The sequence below is a fragment of the Elephas maximus genome, chromosome 1 (assembly GCF_024166365.1).
Source record: "Elephas maximus indicus isolate mEleMax1 chromosome 1, mEleMax1 primary haplotype, whole genome shotgun sequence".
In the NCBI taxonomy this organism is placed as follows: Eukaryota; Metazoa; Chordata; class Mammalia; order Proboscidea; family Elephantidae; genus Elephas; species Elephas maximus.
Window position 1 is genome coordinate 153,294,517 of NC_064819.1, and position 26,473 is coordinate 153,320,989.

Genomic DNA, 26,473 nt, shown 5'->3' on the forward strand with positions numbered 1-26,473 from the left:
GGAGTTGCTGACACTCCTCATGTGTTCAGGGGTTGTTGCTCACCAGTTTCACTATGTAAAAAAGTTGTTCTGATTGGTCCAAGGAGCACTAGTTGGATGCCAGCAGTTTGTAGGAATATTAAAGGGCCTTACCAAATAGAAGAGGGCAGTGATGGTTCAGTGGTAGAATTCTTACCTTCCACGTGGTCAACCCAGGTTTGATTCCTGCTCGATGCACCTCAAGTGCAGCTACCACCCCTCTGTCAGTGGAGGCTAGACGGTTGTTATGATGTTGAACAGGTTTCAGCAGAGCTTCCACACCAAGACTGACTAGGAAAAAAAGGGCTGGTTACCACTTCTGAAAATTAGCCAATGAAAAAACTATGTCCGATCTCATCTTGCGTGGAGTCATCATGACTTGAGGAGCCAACTGGATGGTAGCTAAGAACAACAGCAAATAAAAATCTGACCAAGTCAGTATTTACCGTGAAAGAGCGTGCTGCAGTCTCACTGAGAACAGAGTGCCATCTTTCTCATCAGGCCAGGAAATAGGTTGCACTTGAGGTCAATTTCAGGAAAACCCATTACCGTGCCGACAGGGAAATGGGCAGTCTTAGAAATTCTTACAGAAGTTTTAAAAAATTAAGACTTCAGAAGTTGCTCATGTAGTTACTTATTTAGGCATTAAGTATGCTTCATCTGGAAATACTCCCTAAGGCATATGAAATGGATCGCATAACCAGTGGCATACCTCCTGCAACCACTGACCCAGTGTCCACTTCTTTTGACCACATGGCACACAGGAAGGGGCCTGTTTGAATACGGGGTTTGAGAAAGTGAACTAGAAGAGAACCAGGTCTCAGCCTGATTTGCAATGGGAATAATGGCTTAGGATGCCAGGGAGGATCGGTGGTGGAAATGCTGAGGACAGTGGATGAGATTGTAGTAATGAAGCTGGAGGTCCTGACCCTGTTACTGCGGAAATCCCTTAAAGTCTATTCAGGAACAGTGACAAGAGATTCTGAGACTTGGGCATTACCAGTATTGCCATATTGTTACTGTCTAGACTTAATAGATAGCAGTTTTCTTCCTGATGTTAAAAGTTGTATGTGCTAAATATGAAAAAAAAAGTAAAATATTGAAAAGTATCAGGAAGAACATAAAAATCACTTCCCCTCATGGATTTTTAAAGGGGTACTTTTTTTTAATTTTAAGAAAGTGAGTTTGAATTTTAACGAGAATTTAAATGCTTTTAATATACATTATTGATTGTTTTAGATTCCAAGGGATTTAGTAAATAGGACTGGTATTTCATTTTGTTTATTTATAGGTAACAGTGCATCCCTCTTTTAGGAAATCCCATGCTTTCTGATTTGTAATAGTCTCCCTCCTCTCTCTGGCAAAGCACCAAGGATGCCCCAGAGTGTGTACTTTGCCCCTCCACTGCTCTGCCTGAAAACTTCATTTATATGAAACTCTTAGCAACCAAATCACAGACTCTCAGGCAGGGAAGGGAGGGACCTTGAGGATCATCCCTCTCCTTTCACAGATGCAGGACCTGAGGTCCAGTGAGGTGACAGTTCCCTTCCAAGGTGCTGCACTACTCAGTATGTGAGTCGGCACCACACCCAGGTCTCCTGACTCCATCCCTGCCCTGTGCCCATTCCTGTCCACTGGGAATTTTCACACTATTCACCCATCTCTTCATTTGAGCCTGGACTGATATGGGTAGCTGGATTTGATTTGCCTTGGCTTGACTTCGTGAGTACATGCCAGAGAGAAAGTGTGCTCTTAGAGACTTCATTTAGAACTCTCCTGTGACAGTCCTGACCTTCTTGCCTCTGGGGGTGTTTAGTCCTCTCAACTGCAAGTAGGAGAAAGAGTCGGGTTCCTTTAGGTACCCTGAGCTAGAAAGAGTTGGCAATCTCAGGAATCTGATTACAGAGAAAGGGGTCAAGTGCAGCACAAATCAGTGAGGATATTGTGAAATATCAGAGGAGGCTGCCTGGGCATATGCGGTGATAGGAGGGGCTGTGGATGGCTTTGGGCCTTGCAGTCCCTGCATTCCTCAGATAAGAGTAAACCCCTGTGTTGCTCTTGGTTAGTATAAAAATAACCAAAAAACCAAAGCCAGTGCTGTCGAGTCGATTCTGACTCATAGCGACCCTATAGGACAGAGTAGAACTGCCCCATAGAGTTTCCGAGGAGCGCCTGGTGGATTTAAACTGCCGACCCTTTGATTAGCAGCCATAGCACTTAACCACTATGCCACCAGGGTTTTCTTGCCTAGTATGAGGTCAACAAATTGTACACCCATCATCAAATCCTGGCTGCTACTAGCTGACATAGCTGGATAGTGATTGCTCTGGAGGCGGGGAACTAGAGCCCAGTGTGTCATAGGCATTCCAGGCATTACTGGTTTAATTGCTTAGCACACCCAGTACAGCTTTCAGATCTGCTCTTCTCAGTCATGACAGTCCCGTCCTGCTAAGGTTGGCTCTGCTGCCGAGGGCTGTTCTCGTGGTTGAGCTCGCAGTCAGGCCAGGATGTCTATATTGTCTTTTAACTAGACTGCAAAGCCCGTCTCGCTTGTGGTAACCAACTCCTTCTTTGGGGCCACTGGTCTGCTCTGTGGCGACGGGAGATGTCTTCTGTCAGAATGGAGAAGTGGTGTGGGGTCTGGTGCGGACAACTGACTGTGGGTTCCTGTCTCCATGTCACGTGCAGGGGGACCAGACTGCCCTGCACCGCGCCACGGTCGTGGGGAACACCGAAATCATCGCCGCACTCATCCAGGAGGGGTGTGCTTTGGACAGACAGGACAAGGTAAAGGGGGCGTGGGTCCTTTCCCTACTACAGCACCAGCTGGGCATGCAGGCAGTCACAGGGGAGCTGGAAGAGTCCAATTTGAAAAGAAATACTAGTACTGAAGATGTTACTACTCCTGGGTCTTATCGTTCATGATTTAACATGATGAAATCAGACCAAATTTTCTTTGAAAAGCATACCTGGTGTCCTAGCAAATTATATTTTTTAATCCTTCTCCCTGTTTTTGTGGCGACAGTGGCAACCATATAAATCATGAATAGTAAAAAAAAAAAGAATATATATATATATAGACTTGTGGAGGCCTGAATGGGGGAGGGGGAGAGACCTGTGCCTCCAGGCTCTCTTTTTGCTTTCTTTTCCCAACCAATTTTTCCGTGAAGTATAACGTGCATACGGAAGGGCACACAGATACGTTTGCATACAGAAGGGTGCACAGATAAGTTACAGCCCCGTGAGTTTTCCTTGCCTGAGCACACCTGGGTGAGCAGCACCGGGCTCAAGAAGCAGATCATTACCAACACCCTGTGGCCCCCTCACCACCTGTGTTTCCCTTTGCTTCCCACTTTGTGCAGTCACTTCCGCTGCCCATGCCACACATGCCGCTACCATCCCAGCACCACCCCTGCACACTGGCTGCTGGTGTGTGCAGCGACCGTGTCTCTTGGGAGCTCAGGCCTCCCCCTTTGGGTATCAGCAGCATTAGGCCTTGTCTCTTTTGTGCATATTTCTGACTATTCCCAGGGGACACAAGTGTGGTTGGAATAATAGTCTAAGCCAGAGCCGAGACATAATTTGCACATACCTCAGGCTTGATGGCACCTAACAACAACGACCGCTGTGCTGCTCCCAGCTGGCTGACTTGGGAACAGCATGGAGGGGATTCTAACTTCCTCCACGCCTCTCTCGACTCTTTGCCCCCAGCAACATTTCTTTTTCAAGTACTTTTAAGCAAATAAGAGCTATGTTTGTTAATTGGCTGGTTTTCTTGTATTGAGGACACTGGCATATCTTATTTACAAATGACTGTTTCCTCAGAGCCCGCTCATTTGTTTGGGGCCCTGAGGCTTTTGGATCAAACTGGGTGGTTTTAGATTTGGGGAGGGAGAGGGGGAGAATCTACCTATCAGGTCCCTGGGATTTACAAAACTGGGCTCTTCATTTGCCCAGTCTCTGCAGGGTTCTCTGGTGCCAGGAGCAGAGCCAACCCCAGGGGCAATAGAGGTGGGAAGAACGGGCCTTGTTCTTTCTTTTAACTGTGAGCTTTAGATGGCCCTGGAGCCTTTCTCATTTGGGGTTCCCAGGGAGAAATTTAATCCCTGATGCCCTAAGGCGTTCATTGTATGTCATGAACTCATTTCTCTTCTAAGCATCTGGGATAGCACCATTTCTGACAGAACTGAGAAAACAGTCACTCAAATCATTTTTTGTGTTCTGTGGTTCAGATAAGGAACCCCAGTTGAGAAACGCCCTGTAGTGTGCCCTGAAAATACACATAAGGGACCCAAGAGAAAAGGAGGCTAGTTTTCCAGATCCATCGGAGAATATAACAAGACAGCTAAATCTTGGGTAATATGCTTTCTCTCCCTGTGTGTGTTCCTTAGGACGGGAATACCGCCCTGCATGAAGCCTCCTGGCACGGATTCAGCCAGTCAGCCAAGCTGCTTGTTAAGGCCGGAGCCAACGTGCTTGCCAGAAACAAGGTGAGGTCCAGCAGGTGCTAAAACTCTTGGTTCACAAGGTGAGGGTGGCTGTGACTGACTTCCCTTCCCTGTGGGAACCTCCTCAGTGAGCAGTGAGAGCTCAGAGGGGCACACAGAACCCGGCAGGGTCAATTCCAACCAGAAGCTTCATATGTGGAGGAGAAGGCTAGAAGCAGATTAATATTCCAGGTCAGAAAAAAGCCCTCCACAGTGGTAAACCCTGCTGATTATGTGGGAGGCCCGGCTGTTGCTGGAAACCTACGTCAGATTATGTCCCCATCATCTTGACACCATTAAAGAAAAGTACAGCAATAAGGGGTTGGCATTAAAAAAATCAGGGAAAGAACTTTAAAAGGGTATGCCCAATACTTGCAAGAGTGTGGTGAAATGGGCCCACTCAGACCCCACTGGGAGAAGTGTGAATTAGAACAACCACGTGTAGAAGGCAATTGGCCAAACAAATCAAGCCATATAACTGGTCCTAGCTTTTCACCCAGTAACTACCCTTCTAGGAGTTTATTCTTTAAAAAGCGGTAAAAAAGATGCTGATAAAAAGTCCCCCATAAGAATTTTCATGGCAGCAATAGTTATAGGAGCCAAAAAATAAAAAAGGAGAGATTTAAAATTATGGTTAATTCAGATAATGGAATACAATGAAGTCATTAAAATTATATTTTTGGAGATAATGCTCGTAATTTATTAAAAATATGACAGAGGGAACCAAAATCGTATGTACTACATGTCCCAATGCTTACTATAAATGCTTATGCATTAAAAAATAAAGCCTGGGAGGATATCCACCAAAATGTTAACAGTGGTTATCTCTGGGAATTGAGACTCCAATTGATTTTTAGTTCTTTTAACTTTTGTGCCTTTTTCACAATTCCAAAATGAGCTCATTATTTCTTTTACAATTGGGAAAAAGGTATACATATTTTTTTTTTTTTAAGAAGCAGCGTTATCAGTACTCCTGGGATACTTGCATTCGTTGTGAGAAGGGGGTCATAAAGAAGCTCATCCCCTTTTCTGTCCTTGAATGCCCATCCCGGGTATGTGCTAAGGTGTTGAAGCGGCCTGAGGATTTCCCAGAATGCAGTTGGTATCTCTGGGTGGTGACTGAGTAATGAATCAGGTGTGCTAGACTGGGGCTCCTTGTGGCAGCAGCATGGGAGCATGGCCAGCAGCAGCATGGGAGCATGGCCAGAAGCAGCATCCCTAACACACACACGTACACACACAACTGCATGGGTAGCATTTCATCGCAAACTAGGACCTGAAACTATAATATCTCTAGTTAAGGATACATACATCCACATCTGCACACAAGGTCTTCAACAACATCAGGCTGAAGATCCACTATTAAGGTAACCTATCAAAAATATACTCCATCAGTTTAATGACTTCTCTGGCCCTTGCATGCTTAGGGAGATATAAAAGAAATCATGAAACTCCTTCATAAACATGTAATCTACATGTTGAGGAAGAGACCCTACGCTATTGCCTTTGACCTACTTTGCTTGTACACTGGTGTGTTGAAGAGTTTAGATAAGCAAGCCATCCCTGTCTTCAGAGAGGACGTTAACTGGGGATCTCTTACTTCTCAGAGTTGGTATAAAAGGAAAGTACAATTACATACCAACTCAGGTTCCAGATTGTGTACCACTTTGCAGAAGTATACATTAGGTGCTCAGAGAGTATTTGTTGAACGAATGAATGATGGAGCAGCCACTAGCCTGCCAAGCAGTGAGCCAGGCATTATTGGAGATTTTTTTTTTCCCCACTGCTTTTTGAATAATGGCCAGTTACCATCTCACCCAGATACATACCTCATCCCAGCCCTAAACACCCTCAGACCTTGTCTGCAGCCGCTCAACCACTCTTCTTGCTTATCTGTTCCACACACACCTGCCTCGGGACCTTTGCACCTGCTGCCTCGTATGCCGAGAATGACCCTTTCTTACTCCCAGGCCACCTTGACCACCTATGTTTTCTCCATCATCTTTCTTCTCCCACTGAAGGTATCTCATGAGGGCAGGCTCCATGTTTCCAGGGCCCTGCAATGAGGTGGTATGTATGTAGCAGGTGCTGAACCAGCCAGAAGCCAGCTCTCCACCCCTCCCCCACAGGTGTTTGGTGCCTTCGCCTTCTCTCCGTAAACCTAATGGGGACTCCCCTGTGTGCCCTGTATGCCTGGAGGGGAGCCTCTTGGGGGCACCTTTGATGCCTCACAGCCTCCTTCTCGCCCAGGAAGTTATGCCCCAGACATCCATCTTATCTACCATGCACGCACCCAGCTGTAGTTGATGGGGCCAGCCTGGCATGGTGGGGAGTGTCAGGAGCCTTCGCTCCCCTGCCCCCAAACACCTGGCACAGACTGATCTTTTTATTGTCTCTTTAGTAATATCTTTTCTATGGTGTCTTCATTCACTTTGCAATATGCATTTAAGATTTCTTCATATCCTATGGCTTGATAGCTCAGTTCTTTTTATTGTTGAATAGTATTCCATTTATAGGTACACCATAGTTTGCTTATTCATTCACCTATTGAAGGAGATCTTGGCTGCTTCCGATTTGTGGCAATTTTGAATAAAGCTGCTATTTGATTATTAGAGATATTAAGATGCATAGCTTGCTTCTTTCCCTCAAACTTTCAACCCACGAGGGAACCATGGGAAGCCACTAACCAGTAAACATTAGCACAGGCCATGTGCAGTGCCAAGAGGATGCAGCAGGGACCAGCCCTTCCGGTGAGAAAAGCAAGAGGCACGGCAGGAGATTGGGCGTCAGTCTGAGAGTTCTCTGCACTCAGGAGGTTAAATACATAAGCGCCAGTTTGTTCTGCTGAGCTGCAAAGCTAGGTCAGGACTGCAGCTGTGTGGGCCCAGAGCTATTACGGTGCCTGTTTATTGCTTTTCCCTCATGAGTTTATGGCCCTCTGGATACTGTCCACTGATATTCTAGGATGTTAGATTCCTGACCATTAAAATTATTAAAAAAAAAAAGAAGAAAATTGTATGTCACCAGTTCACTTACCTCCCTTTTCATAACCTCATCTCTAACCAGCTTCAGTAGAGTCTTTTTCTTATTATTACCTCTGAGAACCTGGAGGAGAGGCACAAGCCTGAGAGTTTGCGAGCCCAGTGTTTCTCAACCCTGGCTGCACATTAGAATCACCTGGGGGAGGTTTTAAAAAATGCCACTGCACGGCTGCACCCCTTCTGGGGACTCTGACTTACATAGCTAGGTGGGGCCTGGCTTTAGCACAGAAAGTCTCACATACCAGGAAAACCTTCAGTCTAGGGCAAACCTGGACGCTGGTCACCCGAGGTCTGGCCATCAGGGTTGTTGTTTTTTTTTTTTTAAAAGACTATGCTGAGCCTGCTTTTCTTGTTGCCACTCCAGGACTTAACAGCAGCCTTTCAGGCCCTACTCTTGTAACCTCAAAAAGTTCTGTTATTTCATCTAGTTCTTTCCACAAGGTTGCTGTGGACATTATTCTGACCCTTAGTTGTCGTTGTGACATGGCATGTTGAAGGTAAATCAAAACCCGTTGCCGTCAAGTTGATTTCGACTCATAGCAACCCTATAGGACAGGGTAGAACTGCTCCATAGGGTTTCCAGGGAGCACCTGGTGGATTTGAACTGCCGACCTTTTGGTTAGCACCCGTAGCTCTTACCCATTACACCACCAGGGTTTTCATGTTGAAGGTAGAGGCCCAAAAAGCAAGAGAGTTTGTATCTTTATGGTGCCAGATGCAGTTGTATTGCCCGTTATGTGGGATACCTTGTCCATAGTTCAAAGTTTGATGTTTTGAGAAAAATAAAAGAACGGACAACTTGGTAATGGCTTGCAAGTTAAATTTCAGTTACTGTTAGCCCCATACTTACAGGAAGTGGCCTGTTTTGCTTTCTTCACTTCACCATGGGTAGAGTATTGTAGCCATAGCTATTATCCAGGCTTGCTAGGAAGTGTGCAGTCATTTCTAAGTGGAATCTAAAGCTATGCATGTGCACAGTATTTTACAGTTAAGAAGGTGCTTTCTAGGCACACTGAACTGCTCCTCATGGCCCCAGGATGTAGGGATCACGCTCCATTTTAACAGGTTGCAGTTGAGTTGATTACAACTCGTGGTGAACCCAAGTGTGTCAAAGTAGAACTGTACTCCGTAGGATTGTCCATGGCTGATTTCCCAGAAGTAAATCACCAAGACTTTTCTTCTGAGATGGACTCAAGCCTCCAGCTTTTTGGTTAACTGCCAAGCACATTAACTGTTTGCATTACCCAGGGACTCCTGCTCCATTTTACAGGTAAGAAATTCAAGGCTGAGAATGTTAAGAACCTTGCCCAGTGGCTTGCAACTAGTAAGTAGCAGAGCCAGAACATGGAACCAAGATTTTATGACAAATATGACTATTCTGCCCATTGGGATTTCAAATTAAATGTTCTTTCCACTAACACCCACCTTGCTGGGACAGCCCCTCCAAAAGCCGGGAACATGAGTGTGAACTTTTTTTTCTCCCTCTGCAAGGCAAACCCTGTGCAAGCCTGTGAGGAAGCGGGTCCCTAACGTGCCCTCCCTTCTTCTCTCTGCCTCTCTCCAAGGCGGGGAACACCGCTCTGCACCTGGCCTGCCAGAACAGCCACGTCCAGAGCGCTCGCGTCCTCCTGCTGGGCGGCTCCCGTGCAGACCTCAAAAATAACGTGGGTGAACAAAACCATCTTCTCTTGCTTTCTCTCTTGTGTCACCTCAGAAGATAACTTAGAAAGCATACTTGATTATTGGAATTTAGAAATTAAAGCGTAAAAAGTGTTTGGGGACTAATTCATTTTTTATTAGCTCCATAAGGGGTCAAATTCGGAAACACTGCTTTTCTCCTGTCCTTTTCCCTGGCTCCTCAGCCTCTTCCTTTTATCATTTCTTACAGCATGTGTCTGATGAGTTACAGGCTAGGAAACCTCTAAATACTTTAAGAAAGTACCCTGCCCACGCAGAGTGTTGTATTATTAGCAAATATTGGGTTCTGCAGTACAGGGGAAGCTTTACAATGCTGTTTTTCTATTACCTCCATACCCAGCATGTAAAAAGGTCAGGTCTAATCGACTAATAAGGGGTCCTTGGGATGAGCTGATTGGTAAGTAGTTCTTAGAAGATACTCAACTTGAAAGGTTCCATGAACCTCCCCCCTGCCCCCCCCCACACACACCATAGCTCCCACTGAAGAAACTGCATTTCCTTTATAAACCCCATGTCTCAGCCACCTTGGCCAGAGAATTTCATGCTTCTCCCAAAAATGGTCTTCTCTAAAGCCTCCCTGTTTTGGGGCACAGTCATGTAAGGGGGTTCACAGAATGCCCTGAACCTCAGCATTGAGCATGGTTCCGTCTTAATCCGGGGCGAGAAAGTTCTGCTGAGTGTTTGCCATTCTCTAGGTGGAGCTATATAAGAAAACGTTGGGAGAACATTGCAGTATGCCTCGAATTTCTGTCTCCAGTTTTGTTGTCATTCTGTGAGCAGAGTTCAGTCTGTGACCACTAAGGAAGATCCTGATCCTGAGTTATTCTGCATGTCCTTTCTTGCTTCCAGTGATTGCTTCCTCATCAGCTCCCCAGGCAACATCATCCCTTATAGGATATTGGGATCTGGGATGCTCCTTGAATTTTCTAGAACATACATGCTCTTAAAATCCAACAACTCATCCTGCTGCCCTGTGCTTTCAGCCCTTGATGGATCTGTGATGAGAAAGCCTTATTTCCAAATCGGTGCTGTTGGTCTTCATTCCTTTTACTCCAAAGCCTTTAGGTTATAGGGTATGCTAGGGCAGTGGATCCTTATCCAAATGTGGGGTAAGCGGAGCCTGCCTTAGCTCTTCTGAAGGTCTCCTGGGGAACAAGCATCTGTTGTGTGAAATGTAATTGCATAAATTCTGGTTGGCCTCATGGTTGCCCCGCAGCCAAGGCTGGGAGTAGAGCACCTATGTTAACGAAGAGATGCTTATAATTCAGGTTGACATCCCCTAAAGAATGTATGATAGTCTGCCAGCTTTTAAATGATGTTTTTATTTTCTGTTGTGTTTTGTAACTGCTCGGACTATGCTTAGAGTTTGATTTCTGTCCGCAGGCAGGCGACACCTGTTTGCACGTTGCTGCGCGCTATAATCACTTGTCCATCATTAGGCTCCTCCTCAGTGCTTTCTGTTCTGTCCATGAAAAGAACCAGGTCAGTGCATGTGTCTTTCCCATGGCCACCAGGCACCCTTCGCACAGGCTGACAGGTGTGTTAGGTAAATGGGAGCAGAGGCTGCTGGGAGGTGGTGCCCTCTGGCCTGTCTGGTATTCCGCCAATGATGGCCTTCGCATGGGCATTCCATTGAGCTCCAGTGGCCCTGGGTCATCTGGCCTTTAGACTGTGGGAGCCTTTATCATTCCAGTGCATATCACCACATTTGCATATTGAATACTTTCTGGAGATCCTGGGGCAGGTTTTGTTTTTTAATATGATTTTTAAAAGGAAACCTACAAGGTATAGTGTGGCTTAGTAAATAAGCAAAGGAATTAAGAGTCTCATAACTCCCTGAGTTCTCTTCCTTGCACTGCCACTGACTTTTATTTGGGCTGATGGAGTCTCTCATTTCCGTAAAGTTGGGTACATGATCTGTTTCTGTGCCACGCATGGGTTTTTTTCATATGTTGGGTTTTGCAATAAAGTTGTGATTATTACAGTGTTTCATGGAAATGTGAATGACTGTAGTCATTTTTTTTTTTTTTAAATATTGCCTTAGTATTCACTGATACCTGAGTGATGCATTGTTTGGTTTTTCTGAGTTTGGGTGCATCAATCTGAAATAAAAAAAAAATTAAATTGTGATTAGGATTAAATATACCCTCTAACAGTGGTTTCTCACCCTAGCTACATATTAGAATCACCAGGGGAATTAAAAAAAAAAAAATTTCTGGATCCCACCCCAGTTTAAATTAACCAAAACTTCTGGGGTTGTTTTCCAGGCAATGGTGTTCTTAAAGAGTTTCCTACCTGAGTGTGCAGCCAGGAGTGAGAACCACTGACCTAATAAAGCAGCTACGCTCTGTTATTCCACAGCCATCCTAGTGGATTCTAGTTCATCAGGTTACCCCACACAGCGCCCACAGACCAGTGCTTCTCAACCTTGGCGGCATGTTAGAATCATCCAGGGAGCTTTGAAAAATCCCCATGCTCTAAACAGTATATGAAACATTACTAACAATGCAGAAGAGAAACTAGATAACTGGGAGCTCCTAAAAATCAAACACCTATGCTCATCCAAAGACTTCACCAAAAGAGTAAAAAGATTACCTACAGACTGGGAAAAAGTTTTTAGCTATGACATTTCCGATCAGCGTCTGATCTCTAAAATCTACATGCTACTGCAAAAACTCAACTACAAAAAGAAATAACCCAATTAAAAAATGGGCAAAGGACATGAACAGACACATTTCACTAAAGAAGACATTCAGGTAGCTAACACATACATGAGGAAATGCTCATGATCATTAGCCATTAGGGAAATGCAAATCAAAAGTACAGTGAGATTCCATCTCACTCCAACAAGGCTGGCATTAATCCAAAAAACACAAAATAATAAATGTTGGAGAGGCTGTGGAGAGACTGTAGGAATGTAAAATGGTCCAACCACTTTGGAAATCCATTTGACGCTTCCTTAAAAAACTACAAATATAATTACCGTATGATCCAGCAATCCTACTCCTTGGGATATATCCTAGAGAATTAAGAGCCTTTACACAAACAGGTATATGCACACCCATGTTCACTGCAGCACTGTTTACAATAGAAAAAGATGGACGCAACCAAGGTGCCCATCAGTGGATGAATGGATAAATTATGGCATATTCACACAATGGAATACTACGCATTGATAAAGAACAGTGATGAATCCATGAAACATTTCATAACATGGAAGAATCTGGGAGGCATTATGCTGAGTGAAATTAGTCAGGTGAGAAAGGACAAATATAAGACCACTATTATAAGAACTGGAGAAATAGTTTAAACAGAGAAGAAAATATTCTTTGATGGGTATGATGGGGGGAGGGAGGGAGGAAGAGGGGTTTTCACTGGTTAGATAGTGGATAAGGAATTATTTTGGGTAAAGGGAAGGACAACACACAATACAGGCGAGGTCAGTACAACTGGACTAAACTAAAAGCAAAGACGTTTCCTGAATAAATGCAATGCTTCGAAGTCCAGCGTAGCAGGGGCGGGGGTTTGGGGGACCATGGTTTCAGGGGACATCTAGGTCAATTGTCATAATAAAATCTATTAAGAAAACATTTTGCATCCCACTTTGGAGAGTGGCTTCTGAGGTCTTAAATGCTAGCAAGCAGCCTTCTAAGATGCATCAATGGGTCTCAACCCACCTGGAGCAAAGGAGAATGAAGAATGCTGAAGACACAATGTAATTATGAGCCCAAGAGACAGAAAGGACCGCATAAGCCAGAGGCTGCATTGGCAAAAGACCAGAAGAGCTAGATGGTGCCCAGCTACAACCTATGACTGCCCTGACAGGGAGCGCAACAGACAGCCCCTAAGGGAGCAGGAGAGCAGTGGGATACAGACCCCAAATTCTCGTAAAAAGACCAGAATTAATGGTCTGACTGAGACTAGAAGGACCCCGGAGGTTATGGTCCCCAGACCCTCTGTTAGCCCAGGAAAGGAGCCATTCCCAAAGCCAACACTTCAGACAAGGATTGGACTGGACTGTGGGATAGAAAATGATACTGGTAAAGAACGAGCTTTTTGGATCAAGTAGGCACATGAGACTATGTTGGCATCTCCTGTCTGGAGGGGAGATGAGAGGGCAGAGGGGGTCAGAAGCTGGCCAAATGGACACGAAAATAAGAGAGTCGAGGGAAGGAGTGAGCTGTCTCATTAGGGGGAAAGCAACTAGGAGTATATAGCAAGGTGTGTATTAATTTTTGTATGAGAGACTGGCTTGATTTGTAAACTTTCACTTATAAAGCACAATTGAAAAAACAAAAAATCCCCATGCCTAGGCTATACCCCAAACTAATTAAGTCAGTTGTTGGGGGTGGCACTTGGGCATCAGAATTTTTTAAAGCTCCCCAGCTCATTCTAACGTGCAGCCAAGTTTGGAAACCACTGTTACAGAGCTTCCTCCTAACACACAAAATGAAGTAACCCAGAAATGAAATACACATTTTTCCTGGCTATTCATTGAGGGAAGAAGGCCACGGGGTTGGCTGGATTTTCATGCTGCCCGGAAAAAAAAAAAAAAAGCAGCAGTGTGCTTTACCTGATCACCTGACAGGGGAGAGAATGAATTGTTTTGTTTCACCATATTTGGTTTATTGACATCAGTCTGGTTGGAAAATAACAGCATTTGCTTTTGGAATTGGCCCACCAAGCCGCAGTTGTCCCTACCCTTCTTTCACAGTTGATTGTCTGAAAACATATGAAACACTTATTTGGAAAGAAATAGAAAACAGTTGCTGCTCAGTGAACACTCTGACTTTCAGTATCTCCAGCCAAACAAAGAACACCCTAAGACTGCAGATTGTTTCCCAGGGCTGGGGTATCACCCTGAAAAGCTTGGAGAAGTAGCATCTTTGCAGCATTTCCTGCTCAGGCACAGCACTCCAGGGGTTCTCTGCCCTCCCACCTGCCTGGGCCACAGAGGCACATGGTCTAGAGCCCAAGGACAGCTTAGTCAGCCTGACCTGGGCTTCCTGCCCATCCTCCTGCCTCAGCATAAGGCTCTCAACAGCCTCAGTGCAGCAGTACTTTGCCTCCTGCCATTAGTCCTGTTTTGTGATTTCTGGTGTCCCTAGTTGGAAGGGAATGTGATATTAGTGCATAGAACATTTAGTTCCAAGATCTTTCTTAAAAGAACGAATTTTTTTTTAAAGAAGGAAAAGAAGAGCCACATAACACATTAACAAAGTGTCCCATATCAGTCTCGGGCTAACCTTAGTTTGGCTTTGAAGACGCAGCAGTAGGCTGTGGGAGGAAAAGGCGGAGGGCTGTGGGGCATGTTTGAGGAGGTTTAGCAGCCTTTCTTCTGATTAATTTCAGGCTGGAGACACAGCGCTTCATGTTGCTGCTTCCCTAAATCACAAGAAGGTAGTTAAAATCTTATTGGAAGCTGGAGCAGATGGGACCATTGTTAATAATGTAAGTTGAGTTGCAACAGTGATTTCTAAAACCAGTCCTATCCCTGTCGGAGTGGGGTGTGTTGTTATGACCTAAACTTCCTACAGACTCCAAGGGCAGGCAGTCTAGCCCAGCTGAGCCATGGAAGACCAAGGAGCTCTGCTGAAGCCACAGTTCTGGGACCTTTGAAGGGGACTTGAGCCCCATGGGTCGACATGAAGGGGACTTGAGCACCAGGGGTTCTGTGTCTAGTCTTGTAGCTACAGTGAGTACTACCTGACATGACCAGGAAGTTCAGAGATGTCTCTAAGTAAACTGTCAAGTGGATGTTACCAAAAGTGAGTCCCAGGCCTGTAAACACATATGCTCCTCAGAAAATGGCCATCAGAGTCATCCTTCTCAGATGGGATCCTTCTCCCTCTCTTTCCCCTTCTTCCTCCTTCCCTCCCTCTCTCATCCTAGGACAGGCTGTAGCTTTTCCAGTGCAGGCACCCTTTTGTCCTCAAGACTGACCCACAGTCTGTGCCCTCCTGAAATAGTGCAGGCTCAGAGGGGATGGGGGTGGAACAGTTGGGTGGAGTATCTGGAGAGCCAGAAGGTGCTGAAGCTGGTGAAAGGCTGTTAGTGTTCCTTGGCTCCCTGATCTAACTCCTCCTTCCTCCTTTTACCATCTTACTCCCTTCATCCAGTTCTAGAACCAGTCAGCAGGGATGTCATGTAGTTTGGGGTGGCACAGTCACCTCATCCGTGATACCTTGCATACTTCCTTTTGAATCCCGCTGTTATCAAACCTTGGAGCCCTGGTGGCACAGTGATTAAGAGCTACAACTGTTAACCGAAAGGTCAGCAGCTTAAATCCACCAGCTGCTCCTTGGAAACCCTGTGAGGTGGTTCTACTCTGTCCTGTAAGGTCACTATGAGTCAGAATCAACTCGATGGCAACAGGTTTGGTTTTGGTAATCCACCTTTAGTTTTTGATTTAATCTCCCTAGAACCTAGATTTTGGCAATGGCTCCCTAATTGCTTTTCATAATCCAGTTTCTAAGACTCTATGGCCAGCCCCTCTTCATCTGCCCTTTCAGTCATATTCCCCACTGTTCTTCAGGGTAAATTGATTGTTTGACTGATTTCATGATCTTTTGTGTTGTTCCCTTGACTGAAATATCCACTTTGGTTCCATTTGATTTTTACCTTCCCTAATCTCTTTTTCAGGAAGCATTCCTTGCCCACCCAAGACCTCTACCTTTCAGAGCATTTACTGCTCACTAGGTTAGCACTGACCCTCTGGTGCTGTGCATTAATTAACACTTTTGTCAGGCTCACTGGCCTCCCTCATTGGATGGTATGAGTCCCGAGATCAGGGCCGCATCATATCCGTGGTTGTATTTCACTGAGTGCAGAAGGGGCTGGGTTGCCAGCTCCGGGTTAGGGCTGGTCCCTGGTTATATGTGTGCAGGGTTGGTGCCTCCTTACTCACTTGTCCTCTGTGTTCCTTTCCTTAGGCAGGCCAGACTCCGCTGGAGACAGCCCGCTACCACAATAATCCAGAAGTTGCTCTTCTTCTCACTAAAGCTCCCCAGGTAGGATTTATTGCACTTTCCATTTCATTGATTATGTTGGACTACAAAGTCATTGGGACTTCTCTGGTTGCAGTCTACTAAGGCCAATTCAAACCAACTTAAATGCAGTGAATTGATTGGCTCACTAACCAAACAGTGGAAAATTCAGATATCCACATGGGCCTGTAGGATGACCAGAACCAAGGACTTCTGCTCTAGCAGGTTGTTCTTCACACATGTACATCATTTCTCCCTGGGGCTAGATCATTGTCACCAGTAGCTTCCTCGATCATAACTTCTCAGCTACTCAGTCAAGGAAGTTCGAGTTTAAAAACATTTTGGGAGAGGACCATGATTGGCCAGCCTGGGGAGAATGCCCACTCCCAAACAAGTGGAACGGGGACTTTAAGAAGATGGCAGTATCCATCTGACCAAGTGTTTAGAAGGGGTATTTTCCAGGTAAAGGTGTGAAGGGAGGGAACCATTCTGGATAGACAAAGCAGTAAATGTCTACCAGAGGCAGTATAGTTTTTTTCCTTTTTATTGAATCATGATATTTGGACCCATTCAATTTAAAAAAGAATGAAGGCTAATACCATTTGTGTTAAGATTGACATTATCTAAATAATAATAAAGAAATTTAAGAATGATTATAAGTTATTCATAATTCCAGCACCCTGAAACAACTGTTTTGGCTTTTTCATATTACCTTACATAGACACATAATATTTATATCATTGTGCCTACTATATATGTATTACACATATACATATGTACCATATATTTTTGTATCCTGCCTTTTATCATAACTATAATAGGAAAATATTCTGCAGTCTTCATAATTATTCATTATAATGGTAGCATAGCACTTTTTTTTGTTACTGTCTGAAATTTTGTTGAACCATTTCTTACTGTTGGACATTTAGGTTATTTCCAGATTGGAACTATGGTATATTACATTACAGCAAACCCTGATTGGTTTTCATCTTATTCTGGCTAATGTTGCAAGAAGACATAGTCTGAGGGAGTCAAAGGAAGCTTCTGAACACTACTAACCTGCTGCTTCACAGCCCAATAACAGCCCAGCCCAGGGTTTTAAAAAACATGCCTGATGTAACTAGCAGTTTCTGGAAATGGTTAAGATTTTTGTCTTTTGCAAAATTGATCAGCCTCTTGCCTGTGGACTTGGTCTTTCTCAGAGATCCCTGGAAGTCCACAGAGCACCTGTCAGGTGCTCCTTCGGTAAAAGCTGCTAGGGATGAAAGGATCCACCTCTCTTCAGCTATTTGGATGCAACTCATCAGCGGACTCACATCCTTGAATCCTGATAGAAAAAAATGCTGGTCTCTCATGGCTGAAAAAGTACAACAGTGCACTACAGATGTCAGAATCCATCACAGTTATTACCATTATCTGGTATTTCAGCATTTGGCAAGTTAATGGGCAACCAGCCCCATACAAAGATCATCAAGTCTTGTGAGCTAGAGAACTCCCCAGGCACACAAAGGTTGATGTGTCTTTAACTCACCTGTTGTTAGTCTTCCAGAGCCCAAGGATCTTCACTTGCAGGGAAAACAGCTTTACCCTGGACCATTTTCCTATGCAGTTCTCCTTTTGTGTTTCCATTAAAAATGACTTAAGTTTCTCCACACCCGTATTTAATAGTAAATAATAGATGACATTTTAGGGAAGTTCACTTTACACATAACTTTGGAATATGCATAAATGTTTATGCATGCTGCTCTGTTGATCTATAGTCATAGAAATAGCCTTTCTGTTTGTTTTGGCTGAGAAGAGAAATCCCCTTGTTCTGGCACCTTAGTTGACCATGAATTTTCATGAGCCGTAGCAGTACTAAGAGGATACTTCTTGCCGAGGCCTCGAAGTCAACATTCCTTGATGTCTGTGAACTGGAAAAGATTAATGGCACCCCATTTGGTAGATGTTGTGGCTCACTGAGAGAGGCTGTAACCCGTGCAAAGCTGTTTTCACTGGCTAAAAACATGGTGTATGGAGCGGATTTCTCTGATGATTATCTTGGATTTGGGTGACCTTTGAGTGTCACTTCTCATTTTTGATTGACACAAATGCTGCTGAAAGTGAATTTCAGGCTGACTCTGACACTGGGGCCTGTTTTAAGGGTCCATAAACAGTCCATGAACTGGGGTGAGGGACGGGCATCAGTTGACTTCTTTCACCAGACTTGACTTCCTAGTGAGTCTGAACTTACCTTTAGAAGTGGCTGAGGGCCATGGTTCTCAGACTTACTGGCCTCAGGACCCTTTTACTTCTTAAGTATTAGGAAGGCCCACAAAGAGCTTTTGTTTATGTGGGTTATCTCTGACAGTAGTTACCATATTTGAAGTTAAAATTGAGAAATGTTAAAAATATTTATTAGTTTACTTAAAGGTAACAGTAAACCCATTCATGTTAACATAAATAGCATAGTTTTGTAAAAAAAACAGCTATTTTTTAAAAACAAACAAAAGTTAATGAGAAGAGTGATGTTGTGTGTGTGTGTGTTTTTTTTTTTTTTTTTTGCAAATCTCCTTAATGTCACTTAATATAAGACAGTTTGGCCAAGAGAAAATATGATGGGCTAGTTCAGGTCCAGTGTACCAAGATGGTGAGGGAGGCTGTGCCTGGTTTATGTAACCCTAGTTGATATGAGTGGGGCCCCTGGAATTGTGCAGCCCACAGCCTGCACACACGTACTTGGCAGTCCTGGTTCAGCATATACATGTTGGTTATTATTGTCATAACTGTAAGCTCCTTGAGATCAGGGACCGCCCCATCTCTGGGTCCTGATAACACTCAGCATAAGACCTAGAAGGCATTGTAGTAGGCAAGAGATGCTTGTTTGATGTGAATACTTGGTCTCCCCCACTAGGTTGTAAGTTCCTTTAGGTCAAAGCACCAGGTCCAAGGAGAATTCTCTCATGCTGATGCTGCACACACCAGTGGTTTGTAACAGTGCCTCTTGCCTCCTTCAGGTTTTGCGCTTCAGTCGTGGGCGAAGCCTGAGGAAAAAGAGAGAGAGGCTCAAGGAAGAAAGGAGAGCCCAGTCTGTGCCAAGAGATGAGGTGGCACAAAGCAAGGTGGGGGGTAGCCCTCCCGTCCCTCCCCCCTCCCCTATACAGTGAGTGGGAAGCCATCTCCCTACTTTCTTTAGGTTCATCTGGCGGCTGCCATGCTGTCTTTGCCTCTCCTTCCCCACTGGGGTTCTTCCAAGTGTGGTCAGTCTTTCCCATTTGGCTTTGTGTCCCTACTCCTCCAACGTTTCAGAGCATGTGTGTGTGCTGCCCATCTTTTCCAGCATCCTTGGGTGGATATGTTTACTAGCCCCATGTATCTGTGGCCTTTGGACCCCCATGTGGGCAGCACTGCCTCTCTGACATCGTGCCCTTTAGTTGTGGTTCTCAAAGTGTGGTATCTAGTGCATCACCTGGGAACTTGCTAGAAATGCAGATTCTTGGGCCTCACCTTAGACCTCTTGCATCAGAAACTCTGGGATGAGGCCCAGTAACCTGTGTTTGAACAAGCCTTCTTGGCGATTCTTATTTGCACTAAGGTTTGAGAACCACTGTTGTAAGTTGCTTCCTTTCTTTCAGAGGGAATTGACCAAGGCTGTGTGGTGCAGTGGTTAAGAGCAATGGCTGCTAACCAAAAGGCCAGCAGTTTGAATCCACCAGCTGCTCCTTGGAAACATTATGGAGCAGTTCTACTCTGTCCCATAGGGTTACTATGAGTCGGAATCGACTCGACGACAGCAGGTTTGGTTTTGGTGCTAGCCCATGTGGCTCCTTTGTGCAAATTAGCAAAAGATGCTTCCTGGGCATACCAGACATGCATGGGATACATATGGTTGGAGTTCAGCTCCCCTTAACCCCCCTCACCCCCTCAGCTAGGGGCCCTTGTGGAGTGAAGAGCTTATACAGTTATACATGGTAGCCCTGGAGTGAACCATTCCTTTCAATTCTACCAAGAGAAAGTCCCAATATAGGGACTAAGCCTGATACCTTTTGGCACATAAAAGTGTATCACCAAGCACCTGCTCTTCTGTCTGCCATTTCACAATCCTCTCATCGATCTCCATGGTTAAGGTAGTGTCACTATGATGAAGTTCCCATGCGACTCATAGATATTGAGTAGTAGAAGTTCTCTTGAGGACCAGAGTTTTTATTTATTTATGTATTTGTACTTTAGATGAAGGTTTACAGAACAAACTAGTTTCTCCGTAAACAGTACACATATTTTTTTACGATATTGGTTAACAACCCCACGACATGTCAACACTCTACTTGCTCAACCTCAGGTTCCCTATTACCAGCTTTCCTGTCCCCTCCTGCCTTCTAGTCTTTGCCCCAGGGCTGGTGTGCCCCTGTAGTCTCATTTTGCTTTACGGGCCTGTCCAATCTTTGGCTGAAGAGTGAACCTCAGGAGTGACTTCATTACTGAGCTGAAAGGGTGTCTGGGGGCCATCCTCTCAGCGTTTCTCCAGCGTCTGTCAGGCCAGCAAATCTGGTCTTTCTTTTGGAGTTAGAATTTTGTTCTACATTTTTTTCTCCAGCTCTGTCTGGGACCCTCTATTGTGATCCCTTGTCAGAGCAGTCAGCAGTGGTAGCCGGGCACCATTTAGTTGTACTGAAATCAGTCTGGTGGGGGCCATGGTAGATGTAGTCCATTAGTCCTTTGGACTAATCTTTTATTCTTCCTTGCTCCCGAAGGGGTGAGACCAGTAGAGTATCCTACATGGCCGCTCACAGGTTTTTAAGACCCCAGATGCTACTCACCAAAGTAGAATGTAGAACATTTTCTTTATAAACTATGTTATGCCCTTTCAGCTAGATGTTCCCCAAGATTGTGGTCCCCATAGCCCTCAGCCCAGCAATTCGGTCCCTCAGGGAGTTTGGATGTGTCTGTGGAGCTTCCATGACCTTACCTTATACAGGTTGTGCTGCCTTCCCCAATACTGTATACTGGAGGGCCAGAATTTTGATATTACTTCATTTCAAAGAGTTCTCTCTGCCATGAATTGTGGGGGTTCACATCCAAAGAGTGAGTAGGGTTCTGTTTTGTTGAAATGCAAAAGACTAAAAATCTCTAGTGCTGAGGTGCTTTGTGTGTGGTAGATTCTTGGAGTTCTAGTGCAAAGGATTAGACCCAAGAATACATTTAGCTTGGTACCTGGTAAAGGTAATAAGGAAACCCTGGTGGTGTAGTGGTTAAGTGCTATGGCTGCTGACCAAGAAATCAGCAGTTCGAATCCACCAGGCACTCCTTGGAAACTCTATTGGGCAGTCCTGCTCTGTCCTGTAGGTTCGCTATGAGTCGGAATTGACTCGATGGCATTGGGTTTGGTTTGGTTTCTTGGTAAAGGAAATAAAGACAAAGTATTGAACTAACCAGGCAAAGCGTATATATTTAGTTAAGACCACCACCCTATGTCTGGAACTTACCTCCTTGGCAAAGAGTCCCATGGGTCCCTTAGTGGGTGGAGCCTTGCCAACAGAATTTTACCCCGTTAGTGAAAAAGGTGGCGGGACAAGTAGAACAAGCACCTTATCGCTTCTCTCAGGTGGAAATCACCCTTGGCTAGTACCGGACTGGGCTCCTCGCTAGTTGCTTCTGTTCCCATGTTGGACACGTGGGTTTGTGGGGAACAAGGGAAATGTCAGCAGCAAACCTGACCTTCTCCCCAGTGAATGCTATTATTTTACTTCCCCCTGTTCCAAGGAACCACCTTTCATCTCAATTAAGAAAAAGGATAGGAGGTCCTCAGGTGTTGTACAGGTTTTGAGCATTGCTTTTCTGCAGCATAACCATTCTCTGGGGGCAAATTTTTGTGCCCCCTGCAACCTGGCCTTGGGAAGGTAGAACAGAGTGTAGTATCTTTCAGCACGATCGATCATCTCCCCAAAGTCAAAGGTATTAAAGAAATGTTTTGTGGGGGTATGAAATGAACAAGAAAATGGGGCAGCAGAAGCTTCTTAGGTGTCTTGGCCTCTTTTCTCTGTAGGGCAGTGTCTCAGCAGGAGACACCCCCAGCAGTGAACAGGCTGAACCCAGAAAAGAAGAGGCCAGAGAAGATTTCCCATCAGCGTCCCCGGAGCCCAGAGCAAAGGACAACAGGAGGAGAAAGTCGAGGCCCAAGGTCAGGAGGCACGTGAGAGCAGCTGAGAGGGTGACTAGGAGGCAGGTCGGCAGAGGGCCCTGGGACTCTTCATGCCCAACGGCCGAAAAGCTACCTCACTTAGCTTGCTGGTTTGGAGCCAGAACGCAGAAATTAAATCTGGCTAACTTGCGACACAAGGTTGGCATGCCAGTAGATCTCTTTGACATGTGGTGTTTGGAATAGAATGCCTTGAGGTGAAGCAAGAAGGGTTCCTTGTCCTAAAGTGGCTGAGATGGGAGCCAGTGGCTGGTGTCACTCTCACAGATGTCACTAGTTTTAAGGGTCTCGTCTCTTCTTCCTCAGGTGTCAGCCTTTTCAGACCCCACTCCACCAGCAGACCAGCAACCTGGACACCAGAAGAACGTGCATGCTCATAACCACCCTAAAAAGAGGAGCAGGCATCGGTGTTCATCCCCACCCCCTCCCCATGAGTTCAGAGCATACCAGCTCTACACGTTGTACCGGGGCAAGGATGGGAAAGTAATGCAGGTACCTGGTGCAGAAGATAAAGCCACAAGCTTCAAACAGGGCCGTCCGTTTGACACTATTCCTGGAGGCTGCTATCCACTTTGCCAGTGATTTGATAAGACAAGAGTTTGGAAGATAAATTAGATGGCCCTGCTGACTTAAATGGTGTAGATACACCCCTGTTGGTTATGCCCAAGCAGACAGAGGTTTAGTTGTAAAGCTTTCTGCACCATCCTTGTTGTTGATAGCTGCTGTGGAATTGACACCCAACTCATTGGCGACCCCATGCATAACAGAATGAGTACTGCCCAGTCTTGTGCCGTCCCCACTGGGGATCAGACCCTGTGATCCATAGGGTTTTCATTGGCTGATTTTTGGAAGTAAATCACCAGGCCTACCTTCCTAGTCCATCTTAGTCTGAAAATTGAACTGAAACCTATTCAGCACCGTAACAACACACGAGCCTCCACTGACAGATGGGTAGTGGTTGAACATTAGTTGCCTTGGCCGGGAATCGAATCAAACCCAGGTCTCCCGCATGAAAGGTGAGACTGAACCACCACTGCCCCTGTGCACCATCCTTAGGGGAATAGATAATCTTGAGGACCTAGGGATAAGCACTTGGGGATAGGGGCCATATTTTACCATCTCTGAATCTTCTTAGTGCCTATAAGACAAAGCTTGGCCTATAGAACATTCAAGAGTTGTGACAGGGTTCAGTCTGTCTCCTCTATCATCCGTATTCTCAGCCCCTGTTATACTGTCTGGCATGTCATAGGTGCTCAAAACGTATTTGTTGAAGGAATGAATGAGTCGTATGGATGCCCTTTTTGTTTCCCTTTTAGGCACCAATAAATGGCTGTCGATGTGAACCTCTAATTAACAAGCTGGAGAACCAGTTGGAGGCAACTGTGGAGGAGATAAAAGCCGAGCTGGGATCTGTTCAGGATAAAATGAATACAAAGCTGGGGCATATGGAGAATAAGACCCAGCACCAAGTAAGCAAGTGGGCCAGTCACCTAATTGCAAGGTATTCTGGCACAAAATGAGATCAGGAAGTGACCTCAGTACCCCTTCATCCTGTGAACTCTGCCCTGAGTGTCGGATAGGCTCTCAGAGAAGAGGCTGCTTATGTAACCTTGTTAAAGCCTGTTTATTTAAATCACTTAAGAACATATTTAAATTGCCCCTTCTGATTTTAAGAGCAATATATACCCATTACAGAGCATTTAGAAAAATGTGAAAATTAGAAAGGAAAATAAATCACCTATAAACCCACTATGATGAAAAAGCACTATAAATATCTGGGTTTTCTTTTCTTCTAGTCTTTTCTTAATGCCAGTGTGCTCCACATACACCCTTCTCCTGCACACAAAATTAGAATAACTATGTATATAGTTTTCTCTCTGTTTCTAACTTTTTCTTTTGAAAAATTTCAAACATAAAAGTTGAAAGAATAGTATGATGAACACTCATATACCTTCCACCTAAATTCAACCAATTTCTTGCCATATCTGCTTGTATGTCTTTCTCACATGCACACTTTTTCTTTGTTGAACTTTTTACTGAATCAAACACTCTGGCTGTGTGTACCAGCAGCAATCTGTCCTTTAACAAACCCTCCAGGTAATTCTGACGCATGTGGCAGTTTGAGAACCACTGGTATAGATGTCAATTAGGTTCAACTTAAATATTTTTGGCAAGAATACTCCATCCAACCAAGACTAATGGTGTGAACTTCAAATTGGATCACATCAGAAGGCACATAATGTCAGGATGTGTAATTATTAATGATGCTGAATTTGATCACTTGGCTAAGCAGGCAACCACCACCACCTCTCTGCCTTGTAAAGGTTCAGTTTCCTTTTGTAGTTAATAATGTGTGGCCAATATAGATTTTTTAATATTTCATTATGCTAAGATATATTTAATAACAAAAACTTGCTTTTTTAACCATTTTTATGTGTACAATTCAGTGACACTAATTACATTTACCATGTTGAGCAACCATCACCATTATTCATTTCCAAATGTTTTTCATCCTCCCAAACAGAAACTCAATACCCCTTGAGCAATAACTCCCTGAATATAGATTTTTAAAGTATTTTAAAAAACTTAGAAATAACACATGTTCATTGGGGGAAAACATTCCACATTACAGAAACATGTATCGTAGTGACATTCCCCAGAAATCCTTACCATTCCCAGTTTGGTGTATTTTCCCATAGGTTGCCTTTTTTATAGATAGTAACCTGGATAATCATTTTTAAATAAAAATGGAAGTATGGTCTATTATTTTGCTGTTCTTTTCATTTAGTAATACATCTCAGTCATGTGGAGTTACCTTGTACTTTTTAATGGGTGCATACTATTCCTGTGTGCGGAGGTATGCATACAATTTGCTTCCTGCTTTCTTCACTTAATTTTATAGCATAAGAATTTTCTTGGTGTCATAATAATCCAGCGTATTAGTACAACATAATGTATTTAACCATTCCTTTTTTTTTTTTTTTTAGGGTAGACTTTTTTAAGTTGCTTATAGTTTTTTACTATTCTGAGTAATGCTGTGATGAACATTTATCTGCGTAAACTTTGGGTTGCTTTGTGGACTGTTTGCTCAGAATTAGAATAATTTGAGTCCAAAGTTAAGAATATGCTTTAGACTTGTAAATATTGGCAAATTACTTAATAGAAAAAAAACAGAAAGGTTGTACCAATTTATATTTCCACCGGCAGTGTCTGAGTTTCTATATCAAACCTTTTCCATCATTTAATATTATGATTTTTAACAAGTTTTTACCAAATTGATTAAGGATATTTTATTGTTTGATTTTTATTTCTTTGTTTACTGGTGAGGTTGAACATTTTAAGGTTTATATGCTATTTGTATTTCGTGGAAAGCCCATTTTGTAAGAAATCTTTTCATAATTATAGTAGTTAAGACTGTTTTAACTGTGGATTAAAAAACTCACTTTGGCTAGTCTAAGCCCAAAGCAGGTTGGATTAGGTGAGTGTTCACAAGGACTCCTAGGGCAGGGGTGCCTCTGACTGAGGAAAGGAACAGACTGAGGGGTTGGAGCGTAGTGAGGAATCCAGGAGGGCATCTTGTCTTTGCTTCTGAGCTTCTGCTCCATTCTTTCCTCTTCCCTCATAGCCATTTGTTCTGTTTCCCCCAGATTCAAAAATTGCCATTGTTGGGTCCAAGAAAAGTGACAGATTGGGGTGTAGAATCTTTGTTCTAATTCCAGATTCCAGGGAAAGGGCTCTGGCCTGTATGAGCCAGGCGTTAGCACCTGAACCCATCAACCGTAACCTGTGAACAAAGCCATGCATAAACATGGTGGTTCCCACCCTAACCATTTGTGTAGAAGGAAGATAAGGAGGTAGGGGGTGGATAGACCAGTCCTAGAACACAGGAGGGGGTTAGTACACAGAAAACCATGGTGACTGAAGAGACAAAACAGAACTCTTGTATCTCCAGAACTGATGTTTTTTTTTTTTTTTACCGTTTGAATATCTGGGTGTGGAACTGCACTTATGTCCCTGAGAGGAGAGGAGCTCACCGCTGAGCCATTGTGGGCTGGCTTTGGCCGCTAA

General features: G+C 44.4%; 1 protein-coding gene across 5 annotated transcripts in view; it reads left to right on the forward strand.

Moving 5' to 3' along the window:
- Window positions 1–26,473, forward strand: part of ANKRD6 (ankyrin repeat domain 6) — a 211,810-nt gene that overhangs the window by 176,471 nt on the left and 8,866 nt on the right. For 3 of the 5 annotated variants that reach the window (XM_049897262.1, XM_049897271.1, XM_049897279.1), the window contains exons 4-13: window positions 2,707–2,805; window positions 4,410–4,508; window positions 9,112–9,210; window positions 10,628–10,726; window positions 14,597–14,695; window positions 16,177–16,254; window positions 19,227–19,331; window positions 22,253–22,387; window positions 22,712–22,897; window positions 23,722–23,874. In XM_049897262.1, the coding sequence (XP_049753219.1) occupies window positions 2,707–2,805; window positions 4,410–4,508; window positions 9,112–9,210; window positions 10,628–10,726; window positions 14,597–14,695; window positions 16,177–16,254; window positions 19,227–19,331; window positions 22,253–22,387; window positions 22,712–22,897; window positions 23,722–23,874 (1,152 nt within the window). The remainder of the gene's footprint in view (window positions 1–2,706; window positions 2,806–4,409; window positions 4,509–9,111; window positions 9,211–10,627; window positions 10,727–14,596; window positions 14,696–16,176; window positions 16,255–19,226; window positions 19,332–22,252; window positions 22,388–22,711; window positions 22,898–23,721; window positions 23,875–26,473) is intronic. The other 2 variants (XM_049897286.1, XM_049897295.1) reach the window with 2 other exon arrangements.